At 42.9% G+C, this 17,720-nt stretch overlaps 2 protein-coding genes across 9 annotated transcripts in view; both read left to right on the top strand.

Annotated features, from left to right (window-relative positions):
• cald1b (caldesmon 1b) overlaps positions 1–9,863 on the top strand; it is a 24,728-nt gene extending 14,865 nt beyond the window's left edge. For 3 of the 7 annotated variants that reach the window (XM_031564996.2, XM_031564997.2, XM_031564998.2), the window contains exons 3-16: positions 315–428; positions 752–1,217; positions 1,547–2,191; positions 2,369–2,410; positions 2,578–2,645; positions 2,795–3,041; positions 3,823–3,960; positions 4,049–4,092; positions 4,334–4,418; positions 4,625–4,774; positions 4,985–5,080; positions 6,553–6,621; positions 7,387–7,420; positions 9,110–9,863. In XM_031564996.2, the coding sequence (XP_031420856.1) occupies positions 315–428; positions 752–1,217; positions 1,547–2,191; positions 2,369–2,410; positions 2,578–2,645; positions 2,795–3,041; positions 3,823–3,960; positions 4,049–4,092; positions 4,334–4,418; positions 4,625–4,774; positions 4,985–5,080; positions 6,553–6,621; positions 7,387–7,410 (2,188 nt within the window). In that variant the 3' untranslated portion in view covers positions 7,411–7,420; positions 9,110–9,863. Of the gene's footprint in view, positions 1–314; positions 429–751; positions 1,218–1,546; positions 2,192–2,368; positions 2,411–2,577; positions 2,646–2,794; positions 3,042–3,822; positions 3,961–4,048; positions 4,093–4,333; positions 4,419–4,624; positions 4,775–4,984; positions 5,081–6,552; positions 6,622–7,386; positions 7,421–9,106 lie in introns of all 7 variants that reach the window. The other 4 variants (XM_031565000.2, XM_031564999.2, XM_042706764.1 and 1 more) reach the window with 4 other exon arrangements.
• A 1,155-nt stretch (positions 9,864–11,018) lies between these two features.
• tnnt2d (troponin T2d, cardiac) lies at positions 11,019–16,163 on the top strand. Of its 2 annotated transcripts, none has more exons than XM_012842436.2 (12): positions 11,019–11,062; positions 11,743–11,796; positions 11,929–11,936; positions 12,114–12,129; positions 12,277–12,334; positions 12,722–12,838; positions 13,054–13,131; positions 13,416–13,529; positions 13,825–13,940; positions 14,193–14,283; positions 14,728–14,768; positions 15,977–16,163. In XM_012842436.2, the coding sequence occupies exons 2-12, from the start codon at positions 11,762–11,764 to the stop codon at positions 16,014–16,016; spliced, it is 714 nt and encodes a 237-aa protein (XP_012697890.1). In that variant the 5' UTR covers positions 11,019–11,062; positions 11,743–11,761; the 3' UTR covers positions 16,017–16,163. The 2 variants fall into 2 exon arrangements, with proteins under 2 accessions (XP_012697890.1, XP_031420868.1); XM_031565008.2 differs by lacking the exon at positions 14,728–14,768 and adding an exon at positions 15,024–15,061 and having other exon boundaries at positions 11,023–11,062.
• Positions 16,164–17,720: the final 1,557 nt, after the last annotated feature.

The raw sequence follows: 17,720 nt of genomic DNA, 5'->3' as shown, positions 1-17,720 counted from the left end.
CTTCCCATGTTTGGTGTGTGTTTATTCTCTCCTCTTGTAAAAGGTTCACCATACATATATATATATATATATAAACACTTTTGTAACGCATATGTGTGAACAGTTGACTGTTGATATTTCTTGATACTGATATTGCTTCTATATCTATGTATGTGCTCTCGATATGATGTCCATAGTCCAAGGCTTACATTTTCAGCCTACTGAAAATCTTGAATCATGTTTTGCACTTTACTTTAAAAAAGACTCCCTCCCTTGCTGTCCAAGTTCTGTTCAGTCTACTGATGGCCCTTGTCTCTGGTGCTGGTGAGCTGTAGGTCAGGCCAGGGCGGTGACGAGGATGAGGAGGCGCGAGAGAGCAGGAGACAGGCCCGTCTGGAGAGACTGCGCAACAAAGACAATGAGGAATCCACCGGCTCCGACATCAACAGGTAGATACCACGTGTAATATTAACCACAGACAGTTCAGCATTAGCTCATGTCAGACCAGGACTAGACAGGGCCCGGGTCATGCATGATGTATCTATTATATTTTATACCGAACAGGTGATGAAACAACAGGTAATTCAAAGTACCAACAGGCACATTTGATATTTCAAATGCATTTCATATCTACATTATTGTAACGCAATCCACATTATAAATTGCCCATCCTCTGACTATATATGGAAAGGGTTGGTTTAATATGGGTTAACTGAACTCCTTTTTTACATCCAGACTGAGTGCTCCTGTGTCTGTCTCCTGTGTTATGCAGTGTGGCTGACGGCAAAGGGACTGACTTGGTCTCCTCTATCATGGCCATTCCGGACGGAGGCAGTGAGGATGACCAGGCCCTGCTGGACCGCATTGCCAAGCGAGAGAAGAGGCGGCAGCGGCGGATGAGGGATGCCCTGGAGAGGCAGAAGTCGCTGGACCCCGCCGTCGGCGACGGCCTGGACGGCACCAACGGCACGGAGGAGAGGTCGTCCAGCCACAGCGAGCATCAGCGAGACGGAGCCGTGGAGGAACCCACCCATAACGAGGTCTCGACCCACGAGACCAGCTCCAGCAGAGAGAAGGAGGAGGAGGAGAAGAAGAAAGAAGAGGAGAGCACCGCTGCAGAAGAAACTATCAAAGTGGAGGCGGAATCAGTAGTGGTGGCTGCAGTGAGTGAGACGAAAGCTGAGGAGGAGAAAGCTGATGCAGAGGAGGAGAAGTCCACACCAGAGCTGACGGAGCCGGTGAGATCCACACTTCAATCAATATACACTACATATACACTTAAACACACTTAAACACTTAAAGACTTAAACACACTTAAACATTTAAACACCTCAAAAACCATTAATTTGTATTGCAGGTAAGAGATTAAAAGGAGTTGCTTTTAATACTTAGGTACTGCAGCTGTACATGATAGGGTCATAGAAGGAGCTTACGTGTTTCCATTCCACTGATGAGAAAAAGCCATTGCAAAAATGAGGTTTGGCATTCATGTGGTGTTAATTATAGTTTGAATAATTTGGGGTATTGTTTGGTAATGACAAATGGAAACGCATTCTTGCATTTGTAGGAAGAAGAGGCTGTGGTGGAGGACACAGCAAAGTCTGAAGTCAAAGAGGAACCAGCAGAAGTGAAGAAGGATGAAGTGAAGCCTGTTGTTGAGGTGGCACCACCTGCTCCAGTGAGTGTGGAGGAGCAAGAGAAGCCTAAGGCCAAGGTTGAGGATAAACCCAAAACAACCCAGAGGGAGCCGGAGAAGAAGGGCGAAAAAGTGGAGGAGAAACCTCAACCGGTCAAGAAAGAGCCAGAGAAGAAGGCCGAAAGAGTGGAGGAGAGACCTCAACCGGTCAAGAAAGAGCCAGAGAAGAAGGCCGAAAGAGTGGAGGAAAAAGTCCCCAAATGGAAGAAAGAGGAGGAGAAGAAACCTGAAAAGACTGAAGCCCCAGTGGCCAAATGGAAAAGAGAGGCTGAAGAAAAACAGAAAGCTAAAAAAGAGGTTGAGGAGAAAAAGTTCCCTCCTGCGAAAGTGGAGGAGAAACCAGTCACACTCAAGAAAGTGGAAGAGAAACCAGTCACACTCAAGAAAGTGGAAGAGAAACCAGTCACACTCAAGAAAGTGGAAGAGAAGACCGCGGCCCCAAAGAAGGAGGCCGAGGATAAACCCAAATGGAAGAGGGAGGCGGAGGAAAAGGCCTCTAAATTTAAAAAAGAGGAGGTGCGGCCACTTTGTCTTTTCACGAGTGATCAGTAAAATCTTTCTCAATGTTTGTCAATGCTTGTAGTGAGAGTAATGGTGTCTTACTGAAGGTGCACAAGGATTAATTTAGCATTTCATATCCTTGCTTGCATTCTGTGGTGTGATGCATTCTTTGATTTCAATTTAACCTCTTAGACTGTCGAGGAAAAGCGAAAGCCAGCCTTCCTACGGGAACAGGTGAGAACACTATCAACTTATGGAGCCATATTTTAGATAGTGCTGGATATGAAGGCACTCTCTGTCTTTGTCTTTCTCTCACCTTCTCTCTCTGTCTCTCTCTCCCTCTGTGTGTGTGTGTGTGTGTGTGTGTGTGTGTGTGTGTGTGTGTGTGTGTTTGAAAACAGAACATCAAACAACAAAATGGAAGTCTTCCTGACCCCACAAAGCTGAAGAAACCAGAGAAGACCCCAAGGTCAGACAAAGCAATGTACAAACCTAATATCAACTCACAGATATGTTTGTGTGTGTGTGTGTGTGTGGGGGGGGGTGCATATGTATGTGTCTATGTGCATGTGTGACTGCATGTGTATGTTTCTGCATATACATACTGTATCTCTCCAGCCGAGGTGTTGGGACCAAGGAGCCGGCGAGTAAAGAGGAGCTGGAGGCCGAACGCAAGCTGATGGAGCTGAAGAAAAAGCGCAACGAGCAGGAAGGCGAGCAGTTCCAGAAGATCAAGGCCAAGCAGCACGAGGCCGAAGCCGAGCTGGAGGTGCTGAAGAAGAAGAGGGAGGAGAGGAAGAAGATCCTGGAGGAAGAGGAGAAGCAGAAGAAACAGGAGCTGGCTGAGAAGAAGGCCAAGGAGGAGGTGAGTTACCAAACTATAGGACTAGAGATGGGTGGGTACAGGTATATCCAGCAGGTAGTTGGGCTCTCTCTAGCTTGGTATATCCAGCAGGTAGATGGGCTCTCTCTAGCTTGGTATATCCAGCAGGTAGATGGGCTCTCTCTAGCCTGGTATAACCATATCCAAATTCACTTGTGAATAGGGTCTGGCTGTGCTCCATTTAGGATTTGTTTCCAATGGTTTCATAATGGGCCACTGGACCAGCCTTTAACCAATCGGCATTGACCTCCACACAACATATCTTCAACATTAAATTTGCCACCAGCGAAGCAAGCTGCTATAGTAGACTTTTCCCAAACCCCATTGGCAGTCAGGCAACAATGTCTTTACCCTTGATGAATAATTGTACACATTCTTCTTGGTCTGGGTTCGATCCTTTTATGTTTGCTAGCGTTGCTACTGCTGTTTGTATTGCTTCGTCTAGCTCTAGCACAGCCGCCATTGCTGTAACTACATTTTGAAACAAACTCTTCATTTTAACGTCATTGCACTTAGCCAGTCCCACTGGTCACTGAGGGCCCTCAGAATGTCCCATCATTTCTTCTAGCGAAAAATACCAGTGACAACTTAGCTGGGAGCAATAGGTAGGCAGATGCAGGCTTGGCTCTCTCACTCTCATTTGTATAAATGAATGGCATTTGATGATACTTGAGACTTATCCATGTTTATTCTGAAATTACAAGCTTTTAGCGCTACGGAAATCAGTCACTTAACCAGTGCCACTCCTTCATGTGACTCTCAGGAGGAGAAGAGGAGGATGAAAGAGGAGATAGAGAAGAGGAGAGCAGAGGCGGCAGAGAAACGACAGAAGGGAGATGGTACAGAAGGCGAGGCTAAGGCAGCCTTCAAGTGTGTTGGCTCCAAGGGCCCTGCCTCAAAGGTTGGTGAACGCCTGCCAGCAGTGACCTCCAAGTACAAAAAAAGTAGTTGCATTGGGTTTCAACACCTCTGTTTCTTTGCTTTGCTAGATTGGCGAGAAAGCTCAATTTTTGAACAAGTCTGCGCAGAAGAGGTAACATGATTTGTATCTCATGTTTTCAATGTTTGTCATAGATGTTCATGTAATGGATGTGTTATACAGTATTTCAGAGAGTTACAAGCATTTATGTATTGAGCAATTCAAGTTTTGCATATTAATTAATTTATTATTTAATGTTTTTTTATTACAGAGGGTGAGGATGATTATGTTTTTTGGCCTGCGAAACACTCAACCCATGTTAGTCATCTGAATATGCCTGTTTCCTTCCCCACAGCAGCTCAGTGAGGGCGTCTCATAATGTTTCCCCCATTGTAACCAAGATAGGCAACAGACTGGAGCAGTTCACATCCGCAGCTCAGGTGAGTCACAAACTCCATAGCAGAGCAGTGGAGTAAGTAAGTAAGTAAGTATGCAATACTTTATTTATATAGCACATTTCATACAAGAGTTGCAGTTGAAAGTGTCCTCAGGGCTATCATTAGCCAAAAGCAGCAGCTACCCTCCAAACTGCCCTGTGTGAGCTCAGTATTCAATTGCTCAGATCATTATAATGATTTATCTGCAGGGCAGCAGAGAGCCCAGATCTCCCAAGTCCCCTCTGGTGGATGTGCCAGGAGAGGCCGGCGTGCGGAATATCAAGAGCATGTGGGAGAAGGGCAATGTGCAGAGCTTTCCAACGAGCCCCGCAGCGGCCCCGCCGAAAGCAGAGTGCAAGGTGAATGAAAGGCAGGAGGGGGGGGGGGGGCAAGGGGCAAGGGGCTGGGTAAAGGAGAAAGAAGTGGAAAGTGGGAAGGTTTTGGAGATGCTGAGTACAAATGGAGGCGGGAGGTATGGAAGAGAGGAGAGAGGAGAGTGAAGAAGGTTTGGGCCTTACATTTGATTGAACTCCACTAATTGGAGATGAACTCTTGTCATCTTTGTGCAGGAAACATCTGGGATGAATACAGGCGTGGCTGGTCGCCTCAACAGCTGGAAAAACAAAACCCCAGAGCCTGATAAGACAGCTCCAGCAAAGCCTGCTGTAAACAATCAATCACCCTACACTTTCTCACATATAAACAAATTCTTAATGTATGCAAGTATGCTCAGGATACCAGTTAAATGCCCGAGTGTGGTATCAGCTTAAGGCACCTGCAAATTAATGGTTAAACTGACGGTTTCACACTATATCTGCAGTTATCTATTGCCACCTAGTGGACAGGAACATACTCGGAAATGTGAAAATGTCTCTTGTGATGACAATTGGTGACTACATTTGCTGATAGCATTTTGCAGAATAACAACAACATAACAAGATAAATAGATAAATAGATTTTTAACATTCAGTGCATGAAAGCACATTTAACAAATGGACACATTTACACCCTATGAGAATAAATGACTGGAAGTTCTGGGCATCAGCTTGCAGGAAGGTCACTGGCGTCAAAGCATTTATTCACCACGAGCCAGGTGGCGGCATTCCCACTCTCTACCCTCTCTCTCCTACTCCCTCTTTCCCTCTTTCCCTCTTTCCCTCTTTCTCTCTCTCACGCTGGCCATATTTCATCTCAGCTCCATATTTATTTTAAGATTCCCTCACAGGTCCCTTAAGATCACTCAGACCAGCATATTCATCGTACAACTACTTCGATGCAAGAATGGGTAGCAGGGATGGTCCTGAAACCCAGCTGGAAGGAGATATTTGATCAGTTTGAACATTTGGGAAGGGAAAGAGGAGAATGTTTTGATTTTTCATTTGTTAAAAATGAATATGCCCTCACAGAAATAATATTTTATGTTACAGCTGCTCTGTATTACAAATGCACTGAACTACACTATAGAGCCATGTCCAGAATATGAGAAGGCTATTGGTACAGTTGAACCAATTTTCTGGCTTACGTTGAAGTCAAAGGATGTGTAATTAATGAAAACTTTGTGTTACATATAATATTCTAGACTAGAACTAGAATAATCTTAGAAAAATCTTTTGGCCTGCTGGCAGCTCATTATTTATACAAGACGTCCCTCTTGTGGTTAAAAGGGTAGTAGCACAACAACACAGAGTCATTTCAGATTCACTCCAGAAGAATAACATGGAGATGAACCTAAAATACAGGCAGTTTCTCCTCAGGGCTCAACAAACCATTCTGGTATCGTTGAGTTTAGTCACAGTATAGTCTTAAATGTATGCTGTCTCTATCCTATTTTGTTCTCTGTTTGAATCTGTTCTTTAGACCCACTGTATCTTTAACTGTTGTTTGTCTTTTCTGCATGCCTCCTTGATGCGCTCTAGTTCCCTTAGTTGATCTCCCCGAGCTGGATCTCTCTGCTCTCCCTTCTTCATGCGCATCCACAGGTATGAGAAGGACGTGACCGGTGATTAAAGCCCGGTCCGAGAGCCAGGGATGGCCCAGTGGGGCAGTGGCATCCCTGGCAGGGGAGGAGAGTGGGTGTTGGATGTTGTGCCTATGAGCCAGTGGAAACTAACAGGGGTCATTTTTACTCACCCACCAGGATCCAAACCCAGCTGACGGCACCAAACCACGCAGTCTGTTGGAAAACAAGAGCGGCCCCACAGGCAGAGTAAGAAGTCATACACTACACACATATACGCACACACACACACACACACATCCACACCCACACCCACACACACACACACACACACACACACACATACATACACACACACATATGCACACACACACACATACGCACACACACAAACACACACACATACGCACACACACACACACGCACGCACGCACGCACGCACACACACACACACACACACACACACACACACACACACACACACACACACACACACACACACACACACACACACACACACACACACACACACACACACACACACACACACACAAACACATTGCCATTGTAGAGGGCAACTTACAAACTGCAATGCCATGTGCAAGTATTAGCCATATAGCATATTGCATTGCATATTACTGACTCATTTTTTATTTTTAATGACTCACTTAACATAAAACAAGGAAATGATGTCCTTTAGAAATGTCACAACTATGAAATAATCAATTAGTACTGTGATAAACATTTGATTTTCATATTTTAGCAGTAACACTATAGATATTTTGTTTTGCTAAGCCATTCTGAATAGTAAATTAAGGCCAAAGCTATGTTTGAATTCTATGGGGAAAGAAAATGGGTGTATCATAAAGCATAATCTTTAGTTTCCTTGTTTTTTGTTACCCTTTATAATCTGTTCTTTTTGGTACTTGACATTTTACTTGACTCTTGAAAGAGAATACCCACAATTCACAGTTTCCACAATTCTCACTGTATGTTTTCCTGCTGTTTCCTTAGGTGGCCCTGTCAGGAAAGAAATAAGCCATGAGTGGTCAGTATTAAAAACACTTGACTGTTTCTCTTCTCTTTTGTTTCTTTGTTTGTTTGTTTCTCTTCTCTTTTCTCTTTTCTTCATGACCTCTACCCCTATTCTTCTGGCTCTCTCTGTTAGTTTGTGCCTGTAAGTACAAAATCTTAATGTGTGTCTAGGTGAATTTTGGTTGTCTTCTGCATCAGTGGCATTCCTAGTTAACTTAGCACATTACCACAATTACCCTTAACCACTCATCCTCATGCTGGCAGGAGCTAGAATGTCCTGCCCTCCAGCAGACAGGAGTTAAGGTTCCAGACCCTCTCCCCTGTGATTGACAGCGCATTTGGCAAGCCGCACCCAGCCTCACCGCAACTGACTCCTGGACCCTGGTCGCAGTGCAGTAAATTTTGCTCTGTGTGCGCACTCATTCGAATGCCTCGGGGCTCTATATTTAAAAGCCCTGACCTTGTTTCCTTGTATAAAGAACCTTGCAGGCTCTTGGCAGGGCGCACATATATCTCCGCAGTGCCACCTGAGCAGGGCGATAGCGGCCACTGTGACAGCATACTGGCACGCATGCCGAGGGCTGCAGCTGTCTGCTTGTCACATTACCTGCGAGGGTCTCTAGGGGTTAGCGTGCTGTGCCACTGCAGGCCTGCCCTGTGTGACCGGGCAGCTTGCGCCAGAGCGCTCTCAGCAAAGCATTATGGGATGAATATTCGGATTAGTTGCTAAATGGCTGAAAGCCTCTAATGCTAACATTTACCGTGCCTCTTTTCCAAAGGCTTGCTCTGTCTGAGGGGAGTGGAAAGGATAAGATTGCTCCTCACTTTAAATAGTGCCCCTCAACCCCCTTAACCCCACAATACCCACAATACCTCTGCCCACCCCCTCCTCCCAGCAACCTTGGTCATTCCCTGCAGAAATAGTCCCCTTCAGAATGACGAGAGGGACAACTGACAATGCAAGGCCATGCAGTGTAGTGTCACTCTGGACGACCCCAGAGGATGCAGATCATCATACTAGTCGCTATGCCTCACATACATGCATGCACACATATTAAACACACACACACACAAACACATACACACACACAAACACATTAAACACACACACACACAAACAGACACACACACACAAACACATACACACACACAAACACACACACATTAAACACACACACAGACAAACACACACAGGCACACACACACACACCCACACCCACACACACACACACACACACACACACACACACACACTAACACTAACACATAAAAAAAACACACACAAACACATTAAACACACACACACACACACACACACACACACACACACACACACACACACACAAACATATTCAGGCACACGCACACATACACACACAGACAAAACACATACACACACACAAACACATTCAGGCACACACACACACACAAATACATACACACACACAAACACATTCAGGCACACACACACACACACACAAACAAACAAACAAACAAACACATACAGGCACACAAAATCTGTGTTTGTTATACCTTTCTGTGTGTTATTCTGTCTCTCTCTCTCTCTCTCTCTCTCTCTTTCTCACTCTCTATCACACTAATATCTGTGATTTAAAATTATAATACCATTAAACTTAAAGGCCTGTTGTAAACAATGCCCTCTCCCTTGTACCCTCTCTCCCTTCTACTCTTTGGAAAGAAGACAAGACAGACTTCAAGGGCAGACAATCAACAAAAACATCGTCACCATAACCACCAGATGTACGCCAACAAATCACAGAAGGGACTGTGTTTATTACCCACACTTGAAAATTAATAATGATGTTCAAACTGCAGCATGTTGTACTGGTAATACGATGGTCATGGAAAACTGTCTTAATTACAACCAAAGGAGGGAAAACATTATAGGCATTTTAATTGGCATCCATATAACACAGTATAACACAGTATAACCCACAGGTGTGTTACCTAATGCAAGATGTCTGCCATATAAATGTCTGATTCTATTCACTGACTCTAAGCTTTCTGGTGCATGTGACCATGAACCTCAAGACAGAGGCTGCATCTTTTCCTCAACTGGCACTGCATTCCGTTAAATCTCACAGGAAGCATCCATCTTTATGTGATCTGTCAGAGCAGAATGCTTCATTTCATTGTTATACAGCCATTCAGTAACTCTTACAGTATTCAAAGTGATTGCAAACCTTTTCATAAGTGTAGTGTGTGTGTAACTGTGTAATTCAGTTCTGCTTTAGATGTTGATTACATGACAAATACTGCACTTGGCAAGTGGGTCATTTACTTGATGCTTTTGAAAATAAGTGACTGTGTATAAGTGTAATCTCTCAAAGAGTTGAGCTCTCATAGCTTGCTTGCAGCTAGTTTCATTGTGCCACTGCACACAGAATAAATGCTGACTGACTGCAGAATAAATAAAGACTGCTGCTGGACAACAAGCCCCATTGCATTCAGAGTGGTCATTACTCAAAACTCGCAGATGTGGAAGAGAAGCTTACTGCAGTTAAATGCAACTAGGAAGAGCACTTCAAGAGAAATAAATCAGTCAAACTTAACATCAAGTTGAGTTTACCTAGACCAACATGACCATCATGGCAGCAACCAACTACCCTGTAAACATGTGCCTCATGACACTATTGATGTGTACATTCTATTCATTATATTATTAGAACTTTATTTCAGAAAAGATCTACAGAGCTTATGTATGAGAGCATGGTGTCAATCAGGTAGATGTCTAGGTAGACAGACAGCTGCTGGTGTCATATCAGGATCACAATAGAGCATCCTATCATTGAGCAAGATGTTTACACCGACACTCTCCCTCAATCCAGCTCAGTCCCAGAGATGTCCAAATGGACAACAAGAAGGAAAAGAAGGCTAATTTGAATGCTTGCCCTATCAGGGAAAGGCATTTTGAATAAGGGGACTGTTTTAATACCGGCCATGATGGTTAAACGGGGAACCGTGGCTCATCTTACGCTCATCTCACTTCTAAAAATGGCCCGTGGCCTTAAAGTTTATGGTTCTAGCCCTTTGATTTAATATAAGCCATGGCATGGGTGGAAATCAAATGTGCTCTGTGACGGCGGAATGACATGAAGTGGCCCTGTTGTTGTCACTTACTATCTAAAGACCCTATTGTGAAACATTTCATTAAACCTGTAGGACATTAAAAGTACAGTTCATCAGAGTATTTGGCTTTTGCATAGCTCGCTTAAAATGACTTGATATTAGATTTAGCTAATTGTTGTTGTTGTTGAACTGATTTTTATCATCAGTTGCGCAACAGAAATAAATGCATATTTGAAAGACATGTTTATGCCTGTTTTTGTTCATTAAGTCCACTGATCTCCATGGGGTTAAACCCCAATAGTCTTCAGAAGTACACATATATGAATGTAACAAGGTTAACTATGATGGCGACGGTACAATGCATGATTTTAGGATTTTTATTGACACATATCTTAAGGGTTTCCCATTAGCTAACAATAGACAGGGTCTCCAACATCCACCAATCAGTGGCCACTATGGTCATGTGGTTGCAAAGACAATAGTATGTTAGCATTGTAACCTCAACCTGTCTACTACACTGCCGGCCTGCAAACAATAAGACATTTTCCTGGCTCCTGGGATTTAGGTAAGAGGAGTTTCTCTCTGTTAGCTTTTAATTATATATTTATTATATATTCTATATTCTTGTGCCTATTTAGAACTATTGATAAATTAATGCTATTAAACTATCTCTTAGAGGATGTGGAGTTTGGTGTAAAGCATTGACAGTCTGGGACTGAATAAAAGCAACTTTTGATTGTTATACTGCAACAACATCTATCTATTTGAGGCTAGAGGCAAAGCTAAAATGATGGAAAATGGAAGTCAACAAAGACAATGATAAGAGAAAATAAAACAGCATGCCAGATACTTTAAACATGTAACATGCTTGGTGATAAACAATACCGCATCAATAGATTAATAGCAAAAACGAGACATATACAGCATATTCAAGTATACTCATGTGACCTTGAAAAGCGTTCATAAGGATGGCAGTATGCTAAATATGACATGTAACTTGCAAGTCATTCTCCACATCAAAGGCAATGTGCATGTACTGAATAACTTCGGTACAGCTCTGTGACAGGTGGCATTTGTAGAGGCATGAATGGGGTTACCCTTTTCTCAGAAATGGCACGTATATGGCCCATTACATTTGGTTACAGGAAACGTCTGTGAAATTATTCAATACATACACAAGCATGCATACTACGTAGGTGCTGTTTGTTCTCCACATTGGGTTGTAATATCAAACATTGGTTTTAGGGTTCCGCAGCTCACAAACATGGGTGACACAGAGGAAGTGACGGAGGAAGTCCAGTAAGTTTACATCAGTCAATACTATTGATCCTCAAATATAAACAACTGACCAAACATAAATGTTGATAGATCTGAAGATATTGCATGAATCCAGTGATTAATTGATCTTTCTTTCTCTCCATCACACTGAAGGGAGGAAGGTATGTTATCAATATATTTTTTATTTGCACATTTAGTGTCACTTTTTATTCAGTAGCCCTTTTGATTATTCGATCTGATTGTTAATCCTGATTAACAGATTCAATACTGATATCTATTCATTAGTGTCTTGTGCCATTGTAGTAATATAAATAATGTTTTTGTCTGATATTTTACAGACAAGCTGAAACCAAAGTAAGTGTTTTTAATATTAATCTACATTATGAATAATTATATTACATAAATATAAATATAAATATATACATTATGAAATTCACTCCCATGGTTTAATTGTTTGGTAAAACTAAAACCATTCCATTCGTCTCCACGGTAACTCTGTAGGTTCATGCCAAATGTGGCAGCACCAAAAATTCCAGAAGGAGAAAAAGTGGACTTTGATGTGAGTTTGATTCTTCAATTCAATTTAAATTTGATTTATATAGCACCAAATCAAAAAAAATGTCTCAAGGTGCTTTACAGAGCCCAGAGCCTGACATACAGATACATTAACACGCACACAGACACTCACAAACACTCACACACACACACACACCCACGCACGCGCGCACACACACACACCCACACACACACACACACACACACACACACGCACAGACACACACAGACACACTCACACATACACACACACACACACACACACACACACACACACACACACACACACACACACACACACACACACACACACACACACACACACACACACACACACACACACAGAAAAAGCTTGCTTTGACAACTAATGCCTTCTGGTGGGCCTATACAGGACATCCACCGGAAGCGCCAGGATAAAGATTTGTCAGAGCTGCAGTCCCTCATCGAGGCTCATTTCATCCAGAGGAAGAAAGACGAGGAGGAGCTCATCACTCTTGTCAGCAGGATCGTAAGTAGCCCCCTGCCTGCAGGATGACACACCCAAGTGTCTCTACGGCAGGTGATGCAAGAAATGATTTCACCGCAGTAACCTGACAAACAGACGCTCCCACACACACACACACTCTCTCTCTCTCCCTCCCTCGATCCCTGTGTCTCTCCCTCCCCTCCTACCCTCCTCCCTCTCTGTTGGTGTTTGTGTGTGGCTGTTGGCGGCCTGCGTAGGAGAAGCGACGTGCCGAGAGAGCTGAGCAGCAGAGGATACGATCGGAGAGAGATAAGGAGAGGCAGGCTAGGCTAGCTGTAAGCACCCCGACTGTGCTACCCTGTGTCCATTTCACAAGCTAAATGTCTTTTCACCATAGCCTCTGAATGAGCTTAAGTCTGCATGCAATACTCCAAACTAGCAATATCATAAATGACTTTTTCAGTCATAATCCTGTAATAATAATAATAATGTATATAGTAGGCTTCAATTTCTGGTACACAAAACTGCAGTGAATCTAAATTAAAACGGAGGGACACAAATGATTACATTATTTCTCCAGAAGAGTCTAGTTCTTAACCTGTCTTGTTCTGGTGAGCAGGAAGAGAAGGAGAGGAAGGAACAGGATGAGCAGCGGAAGAAGCAAGATGATGATGCCAAGAAGAAGAAAGCCCTCACCAAAACGACCCAGTCGCTTGGAGGCTTGCAGCAAAAGGTTTGTGTATTCCTTACAAACACTCAAGGTCACTCTAGGCTTGTGTAGTTCTTACAAACACTCATGTCATTCAAAATATCCGTGTCTTATACCCAAGCACATGTTTTCTAATCTTTAATCTTTAATTGCAACAATCAAATTATGGAAAGGTGCTTTGAAAAATGTATGTATTTGACTTTTGACAGAAAGAAAATATCAGTTATTTCAGAACACTGATTTAATCCAAGTACAGTGTAATGCATTGTGCTGTGTGATTGAACTCTGTGAGCCTAAAACTCTGCTTGCACATTAAAAGCAATCTGAGGGCAAAAAAGGGGCCAAAAAGCAGACTGAGAGGGAGAAGAAGAAGAAGATCCTTGCTGACCGACGAAAGCCTCTCAGTGTTGATCATTTGACTGATGACAAACTGAAGTATGCATTTACTAATTCCTTACCTCTTACATTTACCTACAGTGAACTAAATCTGATAATAGCCCCAGTCAGTAGGACAAGGCTAGTCAAATGCTAAATTTGGATAAGCTTGGTCGTTCCTCTCTGTTGTTACAAGAGTACAGAGTTGCTCTGGTATCTGTACGAGCCATTACAGTGGACATCTTTCACTATTAACCACAAGGGGGCAGAAAAACACCGTTTATAACCGGTCAACTGTCATGTTCTTCCCAGGGAGAAGGCTAACGAACTGTGGCAATGGTTGATCGAGTTGGAGTCAGAGAAGTTTGACCTCACGGACAAACTCAAAAGACAAAAATATGAGGTGAGAGACACTGCCCTCACACAGATGGACATTACCAAATGGGTTGGATTGCTTGGTAACCATGAAACCAAGAGACCATCTAAGAGGGCTAAAGCTCAAGAAACAGACCTTATAGTTGTGTATTGCTATTGATTTAAGTTTGTCCCCTCAGGACATCCGTAATGCCCCTCTGTTAACCTGCATAGACTTCTGGGTATCATTGTCATATCAAACGTTCATGAAACAACACATTTCTATCACGGTCTCCTGTCCGATCATTGTTGTATCAGTATTAGTTGTGCTACACAACACTTATAGCCCCATCAGCAAAAAAAAGTTCAATGTTTAAAACTGCATTTAAATAAATGTCCTCTCTCCCCCTTGAATTCCGTCAAGCCGCTGTTATACTCGGATGTTTGTATAGTAAATGTGTACCTCGGGGCTTAACCTGTTACTTGCTTCCAGATCGGTGTGCTCCAGTGCCGTATCACTGAACAGGGAAAGTTGTAAGTAGAAGAGTTGTTAGGGCTTTCTTATCACCCCCACTACCGTAGCCTGCTTGCTGGTCTGATACGGGTCAAGGTGGTCGTTTGCATGATAGGAAGGTGCCGGATTATGGTAAGCAACAGTGCAGTGGGCACAGGTTATAGGTTCGAGAGGCCATGCAGGAGAGGTAGGATGTCACAGGTGAGATACCGTGGCGTGTCATGTTTGCACTTGTGTCGTGTGAGCGCTTAGCAGAGCTTCGTGTGTCTTCACAGGTCACTCAGCTCATTGTTCGCGTGCAGGACCATCAAAGGTAAGTGTTTGGGGATGTTGCTGTGCAGGACTGTGGAGGTAGGCACTGGATGAGCTGTGAGAAGCCAGGAGATGTTCCGTGTTGAGTCGATGAACTTGCAATCGTTTCTTGTCAACATGGAACTTGCCTACTAACTCCACAGTCCTTTACTAACCCGATGAGCTCTTAATGCGCAATGTTCAGGCCCTCCTTGGGACATTCATAAGGTGTCCAAGCTTGACAGTTAATAGCCTACACTCTGCGCTATTAACTGACTTCAATATTAAGTGCAAAAAAAAAAAAATCCTTATGCGTCTTGGAGCATCTTGAATGCCATTGGAGGCCACATTGACAGTCATAGTGTTCACTTCCGTGCAGCTCATTGGTGATGGTGGTTTGTGTGTGTGTTTGTGAAACTACTGTAATCTATGCATGACTACACTCAAGGAGACGACACTTTTTGTCCAGTATGGGAAGAATAAAAAACCGCATCAGCTCATTAGGAGTGGCAAACAAGTAGCCTTTGTAGAGTAACTTAGATTAAAACAAAATACACCCATTGTTATAAGCCTAGTTTTTGAATTCCCTTGTGTCTCACCTGCTGACTTCAATGTCAGACCCTTACCTGGCAGAAGATTGTTACACTAGGAACATCTTACAATCCCTGCAGACTTATAACTCTAAATATAAGACAGTATTTAAAACATTTTTTAAACAGTTTTAATGTCCTGGAGAATAAACCATAATTGGAGTCTAATTGTATGATTTACGATAATTTCAATTCACCTATATATTGTGAATTGAAATGTTCTACTGTCATTTCTTACAAACCTTAGATCAACAACTCCCCGGTATTAGATGAATAGCTGAAGCCATTTCATCCCGCTGTGCCTCACAGAAAGCTTACCTGGCTCCTTGTTTTCCCTCTCTCTTTAGTGCCAAAGGTCGTGCCAAGGGCAAGGCGAGGCTGAGGTAAAGTCGCTGCAGGGAACCGCAGACCAGGCTGCTGAGGAGAGCACATGTTTGTTTTTGTGTCCTGTGTTTTGTCTGTTTATTGATTTATTTAATTACCCAAGAGAACCATGTGTACCCTATAAGAGCATATTAAAAAGGTATTATCATTCATTGCTTTTTATTCTGTAGTTACATATTTCACACAGAGCAAGGTGCAACATTTGTTTCAGTTGTATGTAGCTGTTATGGGATTGAGCTAAACATACAAGACAACTTTGTGTTCCTGTATCTGACACGTCAAATGGGAAGCTTGAGAAGGCAAGAAGAGTAGCAACATCCAAGACCTTTCAGTGAGTGAGACAGACCCAGAGGGCTCAGCTCAATGGCAAGAACAAGCTCTGAGCAACAAACACATTCCTTTGCCAGTCATTAGGCAGCCCAGCTTGGACAGAAAGATAGCAAAGAGCAGACGTGGAAGACGTTGATGTCTAGATCTGGAAATGTGTAGTTAGTAACGGGTAGATTCCCAACAGACACCATAAATCAAACTGAATATTTGCTGGAGATATATATTGTATATTGGACTTAACTGGAGCCGTGGCTACTATCATATATGAAATACAAAACACTGTGATGTTCCTTGATGAAATTGCACGTAATCATTTAATATTAACAGAGCATTTCAGGTCACATCAGGCAGAGTTCCACAGCAGGATAAGCCTCTCTGGGATGTTGCAGATAGCCCAAGAGCAGACAATGAATACCAAGACAAGAAACACAGAGTGCGGTGGCGTAAGGTACTATATCAAGCGTGGGATAGATGTCCTTGGACTAGGTCCATAATAGGTCACATTGAAAGGGCTAAGATACTGAGGGAACTTCAAGATGAAGACAAAGACAGAAGTTGTGGTTAACCAGCCCAACAAGTAAAACTGGGCAAGAGCCAGAATAGAGCTCCCAAGCAGTACCAGAGAGAAGAGATGTGTGAGGGAAGAGAAACTCAAGGAACCGAAAGAGGAAACAGGAAGAACATGGAGGGAAAAGTAGCTTTTGTAGTGGCAGGAGAGCAAGCAGAGAGGGACAGTGACCTCAGAACAGTGCAGACCCCCAGGCCTAAGGACATAAGAACCGAGGAATCACCGTAGTACCTATAAGGGTGATGAATATTTATGTCTGTGTGAGAGTACTTCAGTGCAACAACATGTAAATTATCAACAGCTACAGACTGGTAGAAAATATCCCTAAAAAACATTAAAACCATACATCATTATGAAGTGTAGTATTATGAAGGATTGTGACTCGCCACATTTCAGAATATATATTTTTTGGTGCCATTTTTACCACCACACAACCTGGATATTAAATAACTTTAGCTTTACACATGTTGTCTTGATGAGTATAATACAACTCTGTTGTAATCATGTGAAAAAGAAAAAAAACAAAGGAAAAACCATGAACGCGGTTTTGCAGAAATATAACCTATTGATGATCATCCTGATGAATACGGCACCAGGAAGACTTAAATTGGGTGCACTCTCTCTGATCAATAACACATTGTATGAAGTCTTCAAAGTAAACTTTTACACTCTTTTTGTTCAGAAGCAAACTCTGGCTCTTAACTTTGTGAATAATTTGGAGAACTGGGCCATCCGTGGTCATTAAAGTGAAATGTGTCACTGTATGCTTTTTTTTAATGATTAGTTCAGCACAGTGTTTGAATGATAAA

The sequence above is a fragment of the Clupea harengus genome, chromosome 3 (assembly GCF_900700415.2).
Source record: "Clupea harengus chromosome 3, Ch_v2.0.2, whole genome shotgun sequence".
Lineage (NCBI taxonomy): Eukaryota > Metazoa > Chordata > Actinopteri > Clupeiformes > Clupeidae > Clupea > Clupea harengus.
This window is presented reverse-complemented; position numbering and strand designations above follow the sequence as displayed.